This window comes from Limulus polyphemus, unplaced genomic scaffold, assembly GCF_000517525.1.
Source record: "Limulus polyphemus unplaced genomic scaffold, Limulus_polyphemus-2.1.2 Scaffold1932, whole genome shotgun sequence".
NCBI classification, from domain to species: domain Eukaryota; kingdom Metazoa; phylum Arthropoda; class Merostomata; order Xiphosura; family Limulidae; genus Limulus; species Limulus polyphemus.
Window position 1 is genome coordinate 179,987 of NW_013667542.1, and position 20,871 is coordinate 200,857.

At 31.8% G+C, this 20,871-nt stretch overlaps 1 protein-coding gene across 1 annotated transcript in view; it reads left to right on the plus strand.

Moving 5' to 3' along the window:
* The window catches only part of LOC111087260 (vegetative cell wall protein gp1-like), a 28,545-nt gene extending 25,978 nt beyond the window's left edge, over nucleotides 1–2,567 (plus strand). The window contains exon 5 of the mRNA XM_022393304.1: nucleotides 2,203–2,567. Coding sequence (XP_022249012.1) covers nucleotides 2,203–2,240 — 38 coding nt within the window. The 3' untranslated portion in view covers nucleotides 2,241–2,567. The remainder of the gene's footprint in view (nucleotides 1–2,202) is intronic.
* Nucleotides 2,568–20,871: the final 18,304 nt, after the last annotated feature.

Genomic DNA, 20,871 nt, shown 5'->3' on the forward strand with positions numbered 1-20,871 from the left:
TAATGGGCATCAGAAAATATACCTTTTACAAACCATTCATTATACTTTAACAGAAAAAAAAAGAAGTATGATAGCAATTTTTAGAGTACTTAATAATAGTAGGGATTAACAAGGTTTCCAAATAATATATGTGCTGAAAAACCACCCTATTGAATTTCTAAGTGAAAAACCAACCATTCAAAGTATTGGTTATTCTGTATTATGCACATGTATACTAATAATAAGCTAAAAAGGTCACTAAAATTTCTGGTATAACAATTCAAAATTTCTATAACAGCAACTTTTTTGTTTACTACCTACCTGATCATGTCAGCGGGGCTAGCCCCTAGACGGCTTGGACTATCAGTACAAGATTTATTCAGCTTACTTGACTGGTCTGTGGGTATCCGCTTTTGATATTCTGATAAATATATACAGATTTTTTTTATAAATGGTAAACATATCATGCACGTATTAAAATATCTTTTTAATCCAATTCAACCCAACAAATAGCGCTACATATTAATGAATAAACAATTTCTAAAGGTAAAGTATGTACTTTATACAGGTATAATATTAAAAAGTCAACAAACAAGAGCATTAAAAATTATGAATTTTACAATGAAGTAGGGATCCTGCTACAAAAAGTAATGAAACAAGAATTAAAACCCCAATCAAAAATGTATAAAATTTAATCCCTACTTTGGCAGCTATTACACTAATCCATGAAATAATTTAAATTGATAGATTAACTTAAACTTTACCTGCCACTGGGGATGGGTACGTTTGCTTATTGTAGTATAAAACTATAATTTAAGAAAATTATATAAAAAATTTTACTTTGAAGATGTGTCCATTTCAAATCTTAGTTAATTTCTATTGTGAGCTATTGGCTGGATAACCCAGATGAGGAAAAAGCTGAGAAACATGACATTCTGGTGATTTGATCCAGTTCACTGGAGAAATGTAGTTTTTTATAGATACTTATTAATTGCATTTATTCACTTTATTGGATACTTGTTTCATTTGTAAAAAACTATATTTTTTGTAATTCAGAATTTACATAGAAAAAAAAACTAGATATTTTATATACTTCATGAAATGAAGTGCAAATTATAACAATGAAAATAATGCTTTAACATGGTACTTTTGTTTTGTTACGTAGACAAGTATGCCAAAATTTTAAGAACTGTCAGTTTTTGATCAGCAAACTTTGATTTGTTAATATAACTAGTGAATGATTTTTCCAAAAGATGATTTTATACAATACTTACTAAAATTTCTGGATTAACTTATATTTGTTTTTAGATTTTTCTTTTCAATTTCACTTAATATAAGCAAAAAGATTTAAAGCATTTAAAAAATATAACCATCTCTAAACTTAATAAGAGGAATGATACCATTTTGACTATTTCAAATTAATCTGAGAAAGTGAAAACTGATACTGGACAGGATTAGAATCAGCGACACTGCTTAACAAATTAGTCTCTTTTTCAGATTAATCTATATAAATAATATGCTTGCATTTTTCTATCCTGAACTTTTCTTGCAAATTTCTTTATCAAATATTACAAATCTCATATTGTTAGATAGACCTTTGTCTGGGGAGTCTGAATTGCATATTGACTTTATGGCAAAGCTATAAAATGAGTTATCTACACTATGTCACCATGGGTATCAAACTCCAATTTTTTGCATCATAAGCCTTCAAGCTTACCATTAAGTCACCATTGGGCCAAATATGTAAATCATTTGTTATTTTTCAAGCTGAATTACTGTGGATAATGTTGTATATTTCTAAAAATGAAATTTTCAGTAATTATGAAAAATACGATAATTATCATTACCTTTAATCATTAATGTTAGTACATTTTTACTTAGAAAACAGTAAATATTTTGAACCATGAGTATTCCCAATTAACTAATTATGCCACAGTCAAGACTAAATTATTTCTTTAATTTTAAAAATGAGATTCTGATTTTTTGACATTCTTGTATTGTTTACAAATTCTTTCATTGACATCATGTTTGAGGCTACGGTAGATAAGCTTTGTGCATAAAACATTGTGCAACTGCCACAAGGAACACAATAAGAAGAGATGAAATTAATAAACTTTCATCATATAAACTCAAATCTCAGTTACTCTCACCTTGGTAAGCTTTCTAGTGGAATAATTTAGTATTACGAGTTTTTGAAATATCCTGCTATATTTTCCTTTGCAGGTCCTCATTCCCGAGGTAGAGCAACTCCACACAAATAACAGATTTTGAATATAAATACTGTGGATAAAAAAAACATTTTTAAGGTACTTGAAAACAAAGTCTTTAATTTAAGAAAATGCTATTTTTGATAAAGTTGTGCTTTGGCTTCCTGTTTATACGTGCATGAAAGATCATTTAGGTTATTTAGAAAGAAAGAATTTTTTGAGACTACTCTAATTTTAGAGCTTTAATATTAAGAAGTGGATTGTGTAATGATCAGTTGTCTCATAATAGGGATGTCACTGCCTTCAGTATTTCAAACATTTAATTTTTTTGCACATTTTTGATATGACAGATGTTTCTTGTTTTAATATCAGCTTTTGTTTGTTGCCAGATTTGTTTATTAATTATTTAATTTCTTTTTTCTTCACATATGTATTAGTTTTTATATTTTATTTTCTAAATTACAATTTTATACCCTAATTTGTAATGAGATCATTAAATGTTATGGACATGATATATTCTGAACATGGTGGTTCTAGGTGCACACTGAGAAGTTCATTCATTTTCTTTTTTGTATTTGTAGCTTGGATATATATTTTAGTGTAAAATTAAAAAAAAATTTAAATATTATACATATGAGTAATTCATACAATATTGTTGGATAAAGGTCAAATGATTTCACATGTGTTGTGACATAATCTTTTATTAAAAGTATGAATTAGATATGTGACATTTTATCTTTTACAGTACAGCAATTTGTAGGTACTTTCAAATGTCAGACTTTTTAATTTATTCCTCGTGGTAGTGTTTATTTTTTTAATTTTTAAATTCTTAACCACCACTGTTGTTAAAATTTTTAAACATTAATATTTTTGAATATATTAAGCTTTTGTAAATTCATCAAACTACATCTTTAGATTATGCTTATTCAAAAGTACATGAGCAAAACTGTTAACTAAGTGAATTAAGTTACTTGTCAGGTAATTTAAATAATTCACCGGGAAAATTATATTTACTTGTCAAATGACATAAAGTAATAATTATGCCTTGTAAATGGGTTAAACTGTTTGCTTTATTTTGGATAGCATCATCGATTTTTATAAATATATTATATAGTAGTGACTGAAATGAAACTTATATTTTGTTTTCTTTTTCTTGATAAATAGAACATCCTGTAACTTTAAAGAAATGTCAGATTATTGTATTGGCTATAGAATATTTCAGCTTTAAACTTTCATGAGGAGCTCTACTCTCCATAAAAACTTTCAAATATTTCTATTGTTTGATACTGTGAATGGATCTCTTGAGAAACACAAACCACAATTGTTGAGCCACTAAAATAAACCTTTCTGTAGGTAAAGGTGGTTTTTCTTTATGAAGAAAAAAACATTGATTGTTTAAATATTCAGTTTTGCTGAAATATCTTTATTCTCTGTATTTTTTATGGTGTAGGTGAAAAGTAATTGCAACTATAGAAGAAATCATCTTTATTATTTCTGTGCCTAAAAGATGAGACTGTCATTAAATCAAGTATTCTTGATGAAAAATGTCTCAAAAGCCCAGTAGATAACTTACCAACAGTTGCTCAGTTTACATTTAATTTATTTCTTATAGAATACCTGATATTTAAATAACATTTAGTATTTATTTGATAGTTAAGGTGTCATAAGAAGCTCATCTAGCATTTCAAATCATCATCACTTTCAACTTAGACATTTAAAACTTGGATAATGATCAGAGAAAATATTTTGAAGTATGTCAAGAATCACCATTATTCTAGCTCACAGAAAACCTACTTTTTGTAATATTTGAGAATTGTGTAACATTTAAATCCTAGATTTGTAAATGCTTATTATACAAATGCTGTAAAGTGTAATAATCAGATTTAATGTGCATAAACACAATTAAATGAGTAATAATAAAATGTAATTGGCAGTTGAAACTTTGTATAGATTTCTTTACTTTTAAGATGTGATTATAATACATTACCTGTATAGGATCTAATATTTTACTTTCTTGTCTAAATCTTAATAAATTACATTTAAATACACATAATATTGAAGTAGTGCTACAGTCTATTATTGTGTTGGTGTGTTTAAATTCAATTTTGATTTTGAGAGATTCATTAACTTGTTTCAGTGCTGTATAATTCAAACAGTCTAATGCATTGACATTTGAGGTCTTATATTTATAATGCATAATTCTATTTTTTTATATTCAGTTCCATGTTTGGTGCTGTATATCATAAAATTATAATATAGTAAGATTTGTTATTTGTTTTAAGACTTTTAGTGAGATAATTTTAATTTATCAAGTTTTCATACTTTGTTTTAGCACATGATTACTAAACAGATCAAGATTTGGAATTTTATGTCACTCTTATAACAATAAACTATCATACCAGTGGTAGTATTTTGAAAACAAACCTATAAAATTATTTAGTCTGGAATTTCTGTACATCTGGTTTATGGGATATAGCTTATGGTACAGATGTTATTTATGTTCAATGGAGGATCTTTCTTATAACTTTGATTCTAAGTATAAAAGGATGTTTTATATAACACAGTTATCACTGACTTCTTTTGTCTAAAAAATTAATTGAAATTACAGTGATAAAAATAATATTGTAGTGGCACTTAATAAAACTCTTAAGCAATTGTCAGTAACATCTAGGTATTTTACCAAATGGACTTACTAATAATGAGATATGCTAATTCATCAAAGTGTGATGATTGATTAGAACCAGTAATTAATTGTTATTTTATGGTATGACTGAGAAGATACAAGAGATTTGAAACAAATTTATTTTAAGCCTTTTCTCATACTGTATTAATATGTTAGTTTGGTAGTAAAGTCTAAGGAACTCCTGCCTAATAAATTCAAATATGTGATTAATAAACAAAAACAAAAATATGACTTTCCCATGAAACTATTTTGAAGTAAACAAAACACTTTATTCTGTACTAAACACCTATCTCTTTGTAAGACTGAAAAATTTCAAAGATAGTACTCTGAATAAACTTTATGCATTAAATCAAAATATTAAAAGCTATTCCGTCAGTCTTAAATGAAGTACATTTCATTAAATAGGCATTCTAAACAATGTTTTTTTTAATTTGTAAAGCTATGTGTAAACAGAAACATATTTTCCAGATTTGGATGACATTGTAAAGATTGTGTTATAATGATAAAATGAGCAAAACGTATTGAGTGGAAAGAAGATTAATGGTATTCACCTTAGAATTGTCGACAGCTGGTTTTGATAGAAGGTTTCACCGGAAAAACATTTATATATATACATAAACAAACAATATAAAAATGTTTGGAAGATTTTGTGTTGAACTGGATAATTTTTAGCATGTTAGTATATGAGCTAAACAGCCTGAATTCCAAGGTTCAAGCATAGTGCTATCTAATTTTGAACTGCGAACAAGAGGGAATGAAACCAGTCAGCAGCACTCACTATTTACATGGCTACTATTAACCAAATGGATTGATTACATTTTATAGCATGCTCATGGCTGAAAGTGTGGAGTGTTGGGACTTTAACCTTGGACATTTCAACTTGCATCTTGACATAACAACCACTAGGCTATGCCTAGTCCCATATCACATAAACTACCAGTTTAATCAAAACATTGTTCTGCTTCATTGAGACTAAAATATATAAGTGTATAAGCATAGATCACAAACACTAAGGTTTTTTCATACATGTGGGGTAATAGATCATGTTGTGAAATTTTATGTGTTCCAGTGGTTCTCATGTTTCCACAAAGTATATACTATCCCTACCTTGGTATAATATCCCAACTTAAAAAGAAAAGGAACTTGCATGACTTTGAAACATAGAAATTAATAAGTATTTCAGTGATATTTTGGACAAAATGTAAAATCCTTCATTGTAACTGTATAAACTTACTAGCATATGTTCAAACAGCAGAATATTTATATGTGAGCAAAATGCATTTGTTATGCATGCAGTATTACTTAAAGAACATTTTTATAAAGCCAAGATTTTAAATGATACATGGTAAACAGTATCTATCTTTTTTGCCCCCTCCAATTTTAAATTAAGTTGTGCAAGAAAAACTAGGACTACAAACCAGATTTATTCATTTATTTATATATTTATTGAAACCTGAAGAAATGTTACAGTAATAATTAACATGCAACTACCGTGACATTGCCAAAGTTAAATACAAATAGGATGAAACTAAAATTTCTCTTATTATATATCTGTAAGTTTATTTTACGTTTGGGCATAATTGGGAGCACCTGTAATATGTGGGGTCATCTGATGTATAGAGGCATATGCTCTAGCCTGTAAGATTCTGTATGTTAATCCAGAGCTGCAAAAATGACTCCACAATTTCTTCTTATTCGTTGAATGAAATAGTAGGCACTTTATATGTGTGGAGGTACATAATTGATTAATGAGAGTGTTTCTAGGATCCGTGACATGGTTTCAATTAGAGCATTGCAAGTCAATATTATTGGCATGAGTTGCATGTCAGATTTGTGATCTTTTGGTTTACCATATACTTCTAATATTCTACTATTTGGTTTTAAATTCTTAATTATATAAACAAAGCTTCACATAACTTTGATACTACTTTTATTTTGTTTACCATACATCTGGAACAATTCACCATCGATTTCTATCAGAAAAGGTATATACAAACAGTTGAGTGCATTAAAATAAAACGATTTTGAATAGGCAAATCAGCCAATATAAATTTGCAATCAAACAGAATGTATCAAACTACATTTTGACAATGTTTGGTGTTCTGTAGGTTGTGTAGTACCACTGAAAATTTATTGTTTTTAGCAAAGGTATGTAACAGCCTTTGCTGACCATTGGAGTATGACTTATAGGTCTCTTTCTGTACGGTTCTGGTGCCCCAAGTTCATACATATTCCTTTGTTTTCTAATGCAATTAAGTATAAGGGACATACTCTTCTTGTAAATTCTAAATCTTTTAACAAGTGAGAATTCATAAACACAAATGTCAGTGGCAAAAGCTACAAAAATCAGGAAGGATCTCCATCTGGAAAAGCAGCACAAGTCATGTGCCTCAATAATATATTTGTTCAACTGCCACATTCTTCGAGCGGCTGGAAGATAAAATGGGTATTCATGCTATTCTATGCAAAGACATACTGTCAAGTTGGCAGATACAGTATCTATAAATTTCTTTGTGACTGGACTGTTGAAAGAAGCATTGTGAAACCATCATCCTGATGTACTAAATGGCTTATGAAAAGTAAGCAGACAAGAAGGTTGTGCTTAAGACATGACAGCCTTAGACAAAGTTTTTTGCACTGAAAACTAAACTGCAGAGCATCGTCCAGATGCACGGTCGTCAGATCGAGCATTACCAATCATGGTAACATGGACCTGGTGAGGCTCCAAAATCGTTTTAATATATCGTACTCAACCTAACTATTACATCATGAAGATGCTAACTGAGAAATCAATTAAAATTTTGCTTCGAAGTATCATAACTGAGTGGTTAAAGGAGAGTCCTATTCCTTGTCTTGTTATTTTAGATTAAATGAAGGAACAAAATATTTCATGGCAAAAGAAAGAAATCCTTAAATTGTATATTACGTAGTGAATAATCCACCATTTCACGATAGAGAGAAAAACGTTATAGATTACCTATTAAGTTAGATCACAAAGCTTGTATAACTTTCAAATCCATATTAATAAAAACAGCCTATTGAAAAGAAACTAAATGCTAAAAAAATCGAATAGAACATATGAGTAACGTGTAAGGAAACAAATCAACTTAAAAAGAATTACATGTAAAGAATACTCAGTAGCATGCACAGATGAAACGACAGAATTCTTGAAAAGTATAACATTCAGAATCTAAACGAAGGATACATAACAGCAGAACACAAAAGAGCATAATTACTTTGCCCAGAAAATCATAGAATGAATTTTAATAAAAAGGCAAATGCCGAAGATGAATAGAAACAAAAGGTGGACTTTATGAAAAAATATTAAAACAGAATTTTTACTCTTTTTTTGTTGTTGTTGTTGTTTATACATTCATACATTAAATCTGGTTAATAAATACAAAGATTCCGATTACACACGTTCAAGTGGAGCACCGAGACAAAAATACTGATAAAAACATTGTTGAATTTATTACGTCAGCAAGAAAGATAGTACGCATATTGTGAAAGAATTCTGTGCTGTACCTGACACGTGTGATAAACTCATTATATAAAAAACCCACAAAACGTGGAAATATGTTGCTAGAAAAGTTAAAACATACGTCTATAAAAAACTTCTGCACTGGAGAATGATCGAAACGTTGTACTCGTTCTAAAAACAAATCCTACTGTAAATTGTAATAAAATTTTAAATCTGATTGTATACATAACGTTGTCTGTTAAATTCAACATTACGTTATACACATAGTAATATAACAATATAGAATTAACTATTATGAGATAAAGAATAAATTGACACCTCTAAATGAAAACTTTGTTTAGTTTTTTTTTTTGTGCGACATTTCGGGTAGACACCATTCATTAGGCAGTAAAAACTGTTACAATCGTTGAAAAGTAAGAAAATGCTATTCTGATTACACACGTTCAACGTGGAACACGGAGACAAAAAAAAAAAAAACTTGAATATATCATGTAAACATTAAAGTCAACAAGAAAGTACGTATATTTTGAAAGAATTTTGTGCTGTACTTTCTTTACATGTGTAAACACATTGTAGAAAAAGACAGAAAAACGTGGAAGAATGTTGGAAGATATATTGTAAAAAGTTAAAATATACATGTTTTATTAGCTACGTTTCGTGCTTATGTCTTTCGTCAGGCTTAGCTGTTGTAAACCTAACAACGTAGCCAATCATAGGAATGTACGTAAACTCATAACGAATCTTTCTTGTGTCCCTCACCATAAGTTTGAGAAGCAGTAAGGCGAAATGTCGAATAAGATATATTCTTTTACTGGACTCGTAAAATAATCACAGAAAGTATGTGAGTCAAACGCAGAAACCACTAATGAACGATCATAAACTTATAAAATTTAGTTATTTCTCTCTTCACCATTTCGTTTATACGACATCGGAAGCAGTCTACTATTGTGACTACAGTTTGTAGTCGTTGATTTAATTAATGTTGTGTCTAAGTTACTTCAGTGTACACTTAAAAGTCCAAATATTTTTTCATAATCGTTACAACAATAATATATGATTCTGTATTATTATATGAGTCGCTAGAACTTTTGAATTGAAAGTAGAAAATGACTGCTTCTGAAATCAAAGGGCATAAAAAACAAAGGATTTATATGTTGTTAAAATAATTTAATTTATTGATAGGTGACGTTTCGGACTACCGCCCTTCTTCGGTTCTAACTAAATACAGACGATTAAAGATTTAAATAAGACACCGTGAATCACACAAAAGAACATCACATGGGCCTGGTATGGCCAGGTGGTTAGGGCGCTCGACTCACAATTTCCGGGTCACGGGTTCGAATCACCGTCCCACAAAACATACTCGCCCTTCAGCCGTGGAGGCGTTATAATTTGACAGTCAATCCTACTGTTCGTTAGTAAAACAGTAGCCCAAGATTTGGCGGTGGGGATGATGACTTGCAGCCTTTCTTATAGTCTTACACTGGAAAATTAGGGACAGATAGCCCTCGTGTAGCTTTGCGCGAAATTCAAAAACAAACAAACAATAGCAGTGAAAGACTACTCTTTTACCAACGAATAGTGGGATTGACCGTCACATAGAACGCTTCCACGGCTGAAAGAGCGAGCATATTTGATGGGACAGAAATTCGAACCCGCGACCCTCAGATTACGAGTCGAGTGTCTTAATCATCTGGACATTTTGGGCCAAAACCTTACTAGAAATAGTACTTTTTTAATGAAAATTTCCCAATGTTTCAGAAAATTCAATAAGGTATTCTGATTGCTTTTATCAAAACTGAACGTGGATAGCCCTCGTGTAGCTTTGTACGAAATTCAACACAAACCAAACATCACATGGTTTTAACAATATTATACACGTCGGAGACGTTGTTATACCGTTTGAGACATTGTTACATTTAACCTGTGGGAATAATTTTCAACGAAAAACTAATAAAGGGCCTTTTTATGAATGTAGTTCTGTAAATGAAAAATATTTCTTGCAAATATTCCTTTACTTACAAAAAGAACAAAGATGTTTGTTTTTAGTTTGATAGCTTCTAACACTAGTTGCTGATAAAGAAATTGTTGTTCTGAAACACTATGAACAATGTTGTGATTACAGTATCATAGCAACATTTTCCATATTTCTTAATTCAAAGTCTATTCTCTTCGTGGCGTCAGAGTTGTTTTTTAAGCCTAAGTACTTCTAAATTTTGCATGGCTTAAAGTTCAAACACACATAAACACTCTGATAGTGGCAAAATTATCAAATTGTAAGCTAAATTGTAGCTTTTGTAGTTATTACGGAACACGGTAGTCTTTATTTGTAGTAATATACTGAGTTCCTTTAAATTAGATTTTCACCAATTTTTCATTCATTCTAACTTGCAAAGTGCTAAATTCATTGCTAAAATATGTATAGAGGAGCATACAGTGGAAATGACTTATCCAACGAGGAAGCTGCTGGAAAGGCAGCTTGGTTAGCTTACAATCGAGGATTATTCGACGGACCAAGTGCAATGAACCCTGGTTCTAGAGCTGCTGCTTGGAAAGCTCACAACAGAGCAACACTTGAAGGTTCAATTCCGCAATGGCCAGATGAAAGAAGGAAATTCTGGTCATCTTGCTATCGAGGAATATTGGAGGAACCAAGTCCGCCATGGACAGAAGCCACAGGAAGGGGAAACTACAGATCTTTCAATCAAGGACCATTTGAAGGATCACACTTACAAAAAGAAAAAACTGCAATTAAAGATGCCTGGATAGCTTTTCATCGAGCTTTATTGGAAGAAAGAATCCCAGCAAGGGACATGTTCACAAGGAACCCTGAATGGTCACCTTACCATCGAAGAACATATGAAAGGGTAGGCCTACCATCTGACGACAGAAGAAATTCCTGGATGAAAATGCCAGGGTTATGGGAAAGGGGACTGTATTCGACAGCTGATGAATCCCCGAGAAGATTCCCTTGGGCATCCTCACACCGGTCTATGTTCGATGGGTCAGGTCCTTCAAGAGACGATTCGGCGAGAATGGGCGCTTGGTACAATTTTCATGCGAGTCCATACTACTAATTAAAGTAATTCCCAAATTAAGTTTCTCTAGTAATTTCCGAGTGTCTTCAATAGTTCAGGCACATCCTAATACTTCTTTTCCAAGCATTAATAAAAATTATTTGGATATTTCTAATACCAAATAGCAAAGGAAAATAAATATTGACAAATTCATTTATTTATTCAAATGTTCAGATTGATACTACGAAATTTTTAATAAATATGTTTATTACTTCATTGTAGAATTTCCTGAGCAGTAAATAAAATATTGTGTAACGAAGTCTTTCTGCTCTGCAATATTATTGCAGTGTTTATCACATTTTATGTTTTGCCAGCTTTGTCGCTATACACCATAATAATTTAAAGCTGGAAGATGCCATAAAGAAAACACTGCACCCGGTAAATGTATTTCTTATTACATAAAAATGCTGTAAGCCTATATATGTTATTTATTTATATCACTTTAGGCCTGAACTTTGATCTATAATTTTATACGAACCAAGATCTAACGACTTTTTTTCACGTTGTGTTTACTTCCTTATTTATACTTTTTAAAGGTTTTCTTTGAATGAACAGTGTTTATCCCTATTTCGCTCCACGCTGTAAATTGCTGCCGTGTTTTTGATCCTAAAATTAATTGTTTTTTTTTTTTGTAGTTAATCACAAAGCTATCTATGCTCTGTCCACCATGAGTATTGAAACCCGTATTTTTTTAGTTATAAGCCCCCCACACTTACCGCTGAGCCACCGGGCAACAATTAAGTTTTTGTGGGCGTTGGTTTAGTTCCTTGCGCATGTATTTTTTATTGTACATGAAACGGAGAATTGTCAGACAGTCTTGGAATTCCTTGAATTTTAATGAAAGAAAAAAATAAGGCCTTCAAATTTTCATGTACTTTTTATTTATCTATTAGGGATGGAACTTGTGCCTTACAGTTTGTGATTTATCATGTAATACCAAATGGTTTAAATCGAGCTAAGAACAATATAAAAAAGTTATCTCATTAGTACTACTATAATTAAAAAATAAAAAATAGCATTATTTTGTTTATTGTTAAGCATAAAGTTACACAAGAGGTTATCTGCGCCCACCATGAGTACCGAAACCCAGGTTTTTAGTGTTAGAAGTCGTCAGACATACCTCTAAGTCCCAAGAGGGTAATTGATAGCATACTGAAATTGATTACATACAAGTATCAGTCCAACAAACTTAACTAAAATGCACTGAAAATCGTGTTGAAATATTTTAATTTTATTTCAGTAGTGTGTTCAATACATTTTAACTTTTAGTTTGTTTGCTAGATTTCGCGCAGATATTTGCACAATTCGCCCCTAGAGACAGATTAGAGTGAAAGTAAGCAGCGCGTGTTTTTTTTGTGGGGTGGGGGGGGGCGGTAATAATACGAGAAACATTCCACCCACAATGCTCAGCAGTAAGTCTGCAGAATTAAGTGAATTATTCTCCTATTTATTACTAACCAACAAACATTTCACCAATAATTACATATAGTAAAAAACAAAGAGAAAACTTTCAAAAAGTCGTCCTCTGCACTTAATCTGCATAATAGTAGATTGTATAGTTACCAATATATTTCTTGAAATGTTTCAGTAATAGTCAGTTGCTCCCCCCCCCCCCATTCCACAGTCCACTCAATATGATTACGCTGCCTAAACTTTTTATCAAAGAATAATAAAAAAATGTGATGAAAAAAGCTCCACATCTAGCACTATCGAGACTATTGTAGCTCAACAACGCCAACTAATACATTATTCGATATCACATTAACTTTGGCTTTCTTTTGTTAATGAGTTAAACAACATTTTCATTTATATAATGTTGACCACTTTTATATTTAATACTTGCGTTTACAGTGATCTGTCTTGGCTTTGTCCTAGTGGACCAGTATATTGTAAAATACAGTCAAATTTCGGTTATAATACATTTAATATGTATGTATGTTATTACTATTTACAAATAAATTTTTAAATTTCAGTCATTTTTCTTAAAACATAGAATAGTAAGAAAAGAAATATAGAAAACAACTATCTCTACTTTACGATTGTAAAGTTTATACTCACTTGCCATATATCGCACGTGTAGGATGTAAAACAAAATAACTTTTTGAGGTTTTTTATATGCATTTTGAAATAATAAAAATAATAAATTATTCTACCAATAACATACAATTCCACTGTACTTTATCAAGCTTACTAATTTAGCTTTAATTCGGTCTAAAAAATATTGCTTTCGAACACCATTTTCTCTTACCCTTTCCTTCCGAAATAGGGGGAAAAAAAGATTAGCCTTGAGAAACAGATACATTGAATAGGCTGAGAAAACCACTTGGGGGAAATACTGAGCTTTGGTTGGTTATAAGTACGTGATAAAGCGAAATGAGTGTACGTTAGCAAGTATTTCCAAAAATGGAGGCGGTGGGCGGGGCCACTGTGTTTGATTCGCTAAATATAGTCATATCTCATTAAATAGGAAATATAGGAGGTTCTCATCTTATATTCAAGCTATTCAATATCGGTAATTTGGGTTTATAATTCGTAAGAAACTATAGACTTCGTATTTGGACATCACAAACATATAATTTGAACCATAGGAAAACCCGTAGTGATATGGTTAAAAAGAAACCTGTATTCATCGTCAATTCATATTCGATTTGTTTGTTCTTAAGCGCATATATACACAATAGGTTATCTGTGCTTTGCCTACCACGGGTATCGAAACCCAATGTTTAGCATTATCAGCCCTCATACTTACTGCTGAGCCACCGGCGGGTAATCGTATTCATAATTAACATCGATAATGACCATTTCTATCCGAGAAGAAACCAAGAACTTTAAACAATGCAAGGGTGAGAACAATTCACATCTATATATAACATTTGATTACATTCGTCAGTCTTTGTCAGGAGTGTGCTGAAAGTAGTTACAGTTGTAATTCGCTTTCGAACAAAATTATTTTAATAAGATGCAGTTGTATTTTGTTCATGTAAAGAATAGCTGAATTTTATCTGATTTTTTTCGCTAAGAAATCTTGTGGCTCAGTTAAGACTACGGTTTTGAAAGTGTTTTAGTAGCTATATAGTCAGCAAGTTTATATTAAATGTGAATCAGTGATTGGCCAGCATTTACTAGTGAACCCGACTTGTGCTGAAAACTACACCGATAGCAGGTTTAAAAGTATTGCAAATAGTCTGTCAACCTTTCATCTCTATATTTTGGAAGTCACCTTTATTAAAATACATAAACCTGTCCTTTGCCGATAAAAATAATTCCTATACAATCTACACATCCTTCAGTTGGCCTGTGATATTTCCTGATTGGCTTAAGGACATGCCAATCAGTGATTGCCTTACGGCCTACGTTGATCTGACTCATTTTATAAGCTGCACTATTTCCGATAGACAGACGGTTCTGCTATGATTAGTGTCTGGCGAAAAGCTTCAGCAGATATTTCTTTTGCAACATCTCAGCCAACAATTGGTCCAGTTATCAACGCTATTTTCAAGTTCTGAACAACTGGACTTTCAAGATCTACATATCTACATGTGCCAATGTTTTCATTTATCAACGTTATATTTTAAGATCTGTGCAAGAACTCAGCTAACAGATGTTTCCGCATATAAAAGCTATCTTCAAGTTATATTATATAATGTTTTAAAATACAAAAATGATACTTCACACTAATATCGTCCATATTATGAGCATAAATTGGTAAATGATCCACTTCGTGCTTAAAAGTTTTTAAAGATATACAAACAAATATTTTAATGTAATTGTTATAAAATGTTTTAATGTATCAGAAAATACCCAATGGCATTTCTATAGAAATTTAAATACAATCATATAAAGGTTTCAAGTTATTATTTAACAATTTATTATTATTAAAATATGGACGTCTCGTCATTTTTTCGTACAAATTTAAACAGAACCGGGTATTTACGTCATTTTTATACAAATTGTTGTATATCAGAATTAGCACTTATACAATTTTAATTTTTGAACAACATATTTGTATGAGATGTTTTAAAGTTACTTTATAGCAATTTTAATAAACAGCAGAATCAGAGACAGCAAAGGGAAATATCTAAACACTCATTTAAACAATAAATATCAGTTTCGGTTTAAACGCTGAAAACCAGTGAAATATTTAAATCAATAGGCCTAAATCAAGTTAGCTGCAGATATCTTTTTTTCCCGACATTCCTCTTAATTTCCATTGCTGGGTTGGACAAATTAAGAGGAGTGTGGGGAGGGGAGACATTTGTAGTTAACTTGATGTTTATAACAAGGAATAAGAATCTGTATTTCTCATACACTAACACTGAAAATTCCAGTGTTTCACTATTACTGGCTAGCTTCTTAACTAGTTTGAAAACTTTGCTAGAGTAGAGAATAAGTAAGAGGTATTAAACAAAAGACAATACAATTATGTCTTCTCCATAAAGAAAATGACAAAGGATTGTGTCTCTGCCATACTCTTAAGTCAGAAAAAATTCCTAGTGTGATATCCCACAATGATAGACTGTCAGCAATAATTGAATTTTTTTTTAGTCAAGGGGAAATTGATCTTTAGCTCCTACTAACTTGCATAAGCATCTGTACAATCATTCCACTCAAGTATGACCCACATCCCAGAGGAGCAATGACTCAAAAGCATGGCTAAGTATATATATAAGTTTTGTAAAATTGTCACTATGATATGTAACCTTAGCGTGAAATACGGCAAGTTATGATTATTCATATCCTGGTTGCAATAATGCCAGCTAATTGCAGAACAAGTACACTAAAAGTTAAAAAAAATGTGTGAATACATCTATATAAAGCCGTATTTTTTCTAAGTCATTAAAGGATAAAATACAATAGTTTTGCAATTGGTATACTTCGTCTCATTATCTCAGGCCCATCCTACGCTCGAGCCTTAAAAATTAACTTTAACGGCCAAATGAAGAATTAACATAGTCGTAATTTTCGCTAAACATCACATCTTACCGCATGCAATACGCCATGACACGTACTTAAAGACAAACAGAAGAAAATTTTCAATCAGGTAAGCCAACAAATGAAATAAAGAAACTGTGTATGATACCCAAGTAAATGAAATAACATTAAATCATCTAATAAAATTACATACAACATCTAAAATAAAATTGAACTTACGTTCAAATTAAATTGTATACATAGCTAAAATTAAAATACAGTACAACTGAACATGATACAGAATTAAATTAAATATTATACATAGCTAAAATTAAAATACAGTACAACTGAACATAATACAGAATTAAATCAAATATTATACATAGCTAAAATTAAAATACAGTACAACTGAACATAATACAGAATTAAAACAAAATACAGTACAGTACAATTGAAGAATGAAAATTAGGGATGGGTGAATATTGAAATTTTCTATTCGAATATTATTGGACTTTTTTAGCAATATTCGCTGTATTGGAACATTGTGTGTAGTAACCAATGCACGGTTATTCTTTTGATATTACGTCACAGAGTGCTCCCCCCCCTCTCTCTCATTTTTTTCGAGGAGGTGATTTTATTGTGTGTGAGTAGGTGGATCTATGTGAAAAGGGTGTGCTTTTAGAAATCAGATGATGTTGAAATTGTTTCTGTGCTTTTTCTTTTTTTGTGGGTGGCAGAGCAGTGGTGACTTCAGTGCATTGTTGCTTCTTCTTTAGGGATGATGTGGAAATGGAGTGGGTATATATTTTTTTCCTCTTAAAGCTTCATGAATTTCATATCCAAACGAACAATAAGAATGTCAATATACTTTCAAATTCATTTTTGACGTTTAGACTATCTTATACAATACCTATTATATGGTACAGCTTTTACAGTAAGGAAAAATATTTTGTAAAGCAGTTTGACGTTTCAATCACTGGTGAGATCATTATCAAATCATTTTATCAAGTTTATTTACATTTATATAATAATTTTATACGTTTTGAAAAAGAACACTTAGAACATTTAAGGGATTCTAACATTCTTTATTTACACCAATGTTTGGGATTTTCAGTTGTAACTTGCAATAAATATGTTTATAATCAGTAAGTAAACTGAAATGAAACTGTTAGCTTATACAATGTAATATAAAATGATCTTGATATTTTTGCTTTCTAGAGATACTGAAAGAACTATAAGTAAAAGTAAAGATGTATGATGAATTACATACAAAATGAAAATCAAAAACCGAAACAGTCATTATGACACAAGAAATCATGTATCTAACAGGATCAAACAATGAAGACTTAAATCATAATACTAAGAGTTCCTTCCTGACAAAATAATCACCTTTGAACACAAAATGATATAACAATATTTCAAATCACATACATAAAGCTTAATCCAAAAATAAAATAAAACATTATAATGGTCAAATTTGTGACTTAAATGTTTTCGTTTAAGAAAAACATCATGTTAATGATCTACGACTTCAGTCTGTTTCTTCGGGTTGACACTGTCTCTCTAGCTTTGGAGAAAAGCCTCTCAGCTGGCATTGATGTGGCAGGGGCACAGAAGTAGTCTTCGTCAGCTGTTTTTCAGATCTCGGTAAGAAAGAGCATAGCAAATGGTGGACAGTCCTTGGTTCTTCAATGAAGGTTGCTTTAACTCTGCTTAATGTGTTGGATGCAGAACCCTGCACCCTGTTGTCAAAAGAGCCCCACAGATTCATAGTACGGGGCCTACTAGGTGCCTCCTGGCTGCTTGATGAAGGACGTTCCTCAATGAGTTGCTCTGGCACCGATGACTGTATAAGGCTGGACACTTCTGTTATCAGTCTTTCTGTTGTTGCCTCAGCTGCGTTGGCATCACTGAACCATGTTTTTTAAATAATTAGTCAAGAAATGTAGCTGCTACGATGTAAAAATTTCTCTCCAGAGACGTGAATCGTCTTACGAGCTTCTTTTGGAGTGCAGCTGATATGTGATGGAGAGGAAGAGTTCTCCGAGGGTACGTGTTATTGTCACAATCTGGATATGGAGATCAGCTGACATTTCTATTGTCAACTTCACTGTCTGATAAGTTCATATCAACTTGCCCAAGCAGTCCAAGTAATGGAAACAGGTGCGTGCAGGCCTATGAAACACTTCAGTATGTAAATTGTCGCATTCCATTTGGTAGGAACATCTTGAATGAGTTTTAATTCATCCATTGAAAACTGGGCTTGGACCTCTCAAAGCTTATCGGGCGGTTTCACGCTGTGGTGAAAGTAGGTCACAATTGATTTTATCTTTTCGTGGAGCTTCTGGAAGGTGTCGTCTGCTTTCAGCACATTTGTAGTGTATGAGCATAACAAAGGATGTGTTTCCACTTCAAAATATTGACAACAGCAAGAATGTTTGCTCCGTCACAATGACTGTGATCTTATTGCTGATATTCCATTTTCCTGCAACTTGATTCAAGTATTTGGTAATATTGTCTGCTGTGTAGTCTGTGGTCGTATTGAGAGTGGAGGGAACAACTGATTTGAGCAGCACTTATATTCTTGTGGAGGACATCCTTCATTTTGGTATATATCTCCGAGAGAATGGTGTGTGTGTAATAGAGTGACGACTCGGAATCTCAAACCTTGGATATAAAGCCTTTACAATTTCTATAAATTTACTGTTCTCAACTATGGACATCAACTGTAAATCTTTACAATGATTTTTATAAGTTTTCTTTAAAGTACTTTTAATGGGAAGAGTTTTGATTGTATGGGATTAATTTAGATGCTGTCGTTTCCAATGATGATATAAAAAGGTCTTCTTTCTTCTCAGCAGTGTTTGCCACTAGCTGCCTCATGATGTTCGGTTGGATGTTTTTCAGTTAGATGCTTTAACATATTAGAGGTGTTTCCATGAAAGCATTGCTCCTTCTTGCACTTAACACATTTATTGGTTAAGTTGTCATCTGGTTCTCTTACAAAGAAGTTCCACACAAAACTTCTCCCTCTAATTGAAGTCATTGCTACTTATGATAAACTGGTTCACAACTGAAATAAACTTAAAGTTAGGAATATTTGTGAGGTTTTAAGTCCTTTTAATTCACCTTATAGTAACCAATTTTAATTTAGGTGTGTAAATATTATGGTACCGTGCCTAATTTATTATTCTGTATTATACAGTGGACTAACCATTTAAATAATTATATTACAGATTTCTTTCAATTTCACCAAAATATAATCTGTTATGTAGAAGCCTAATTCATTCTTTGATTCGCCCACACATCATGTCGTTTCTTCGATGCAAAACTCAGGCCTAACTAGTCAATTTTTAGGCTATACAATCAAGCCGTTTCTTTCATACCAGACTCTTGATTGACTCCCTAAAAACTTCACTTTCTGTGTTATATATATATATATATTTAAATCAAAACTGATTCCAAAACTGAAAACTTATTACATAAGATTTTACAAATGTCATAATGGATACAGTTTATATCAAATTTTACCAAATGATAATGAATACATACAGAGCCGAACTCCAAAGATTATTATAATACACAAATATTCAAAAACAGTAATATAATTCAGATTTGATTTGTTTTGAATTTCGTGCAAGCTATTCGAGGGCTATTTGTACTAACTGTCCATAATTTGTCAGTGATAAACTATAAGGAAGTCGGCTAATCAACGCTACCCACCGCCAACTCTTGGGCTACTCTTTTACCAACAATTAGTGGGATTAACTATCCACAGGTTCCTTACAAAGTCAGTACTTTTGTCTGGCAAGTCTGCATCCAGTGGTATTCCAATAATCAAATCCACTAGAAGTTGAAATACTCATTCCATAATCATGACGGGTGTAAAGCTTGTAGTTTCATGCACAGAAGTCCTGTAAGCCATAATATTCTATTGGCTGAATGACTAAATTTCATTCATTTGTTGCACCCACATGGCAGTTTTAGTTTGATCCCTGAAATGTAAAGGTTTTAGTAGTAAAAACAATATTCCATTTGTTAGACAACGTTGGAGATACTTAAAGCAAGCTTAAAGCAACTGTGCTGTTTAACTGAGAGGTACAATGTGTTCAGCAAACGCCAGTGAATGTTCAGCTGTCAGGAAACACAAACAACATGGCTGCACCCATTGTTGCATCATGTCTATGTCACACGTTAGAAGAAAAGGAAAAAATATCCTACATATTCTGTGCAAAATACTGGAAAGACTTATATGATGGGTTAAAGAGCACCATTTCCCAACAATCAGAGTCACTATATTGAGTACAGTAGCAGAGACGAGGAGTTTCTACCAGTTCTCTTACCACTGCCATTACTATCAGGATTTAACAACAAATCTAGCATAAACAGAATACGAACCACAGTTGCTGTAAGTTATCCATTTTTAACATGACATTTCCACACTATCTGTGTCCTAACTTTTAAAAACCGGAGGACATTCAGTAGGCCTAAGCCTATATATCACTTTGACTTACCCTAACCAATTATCTTTTC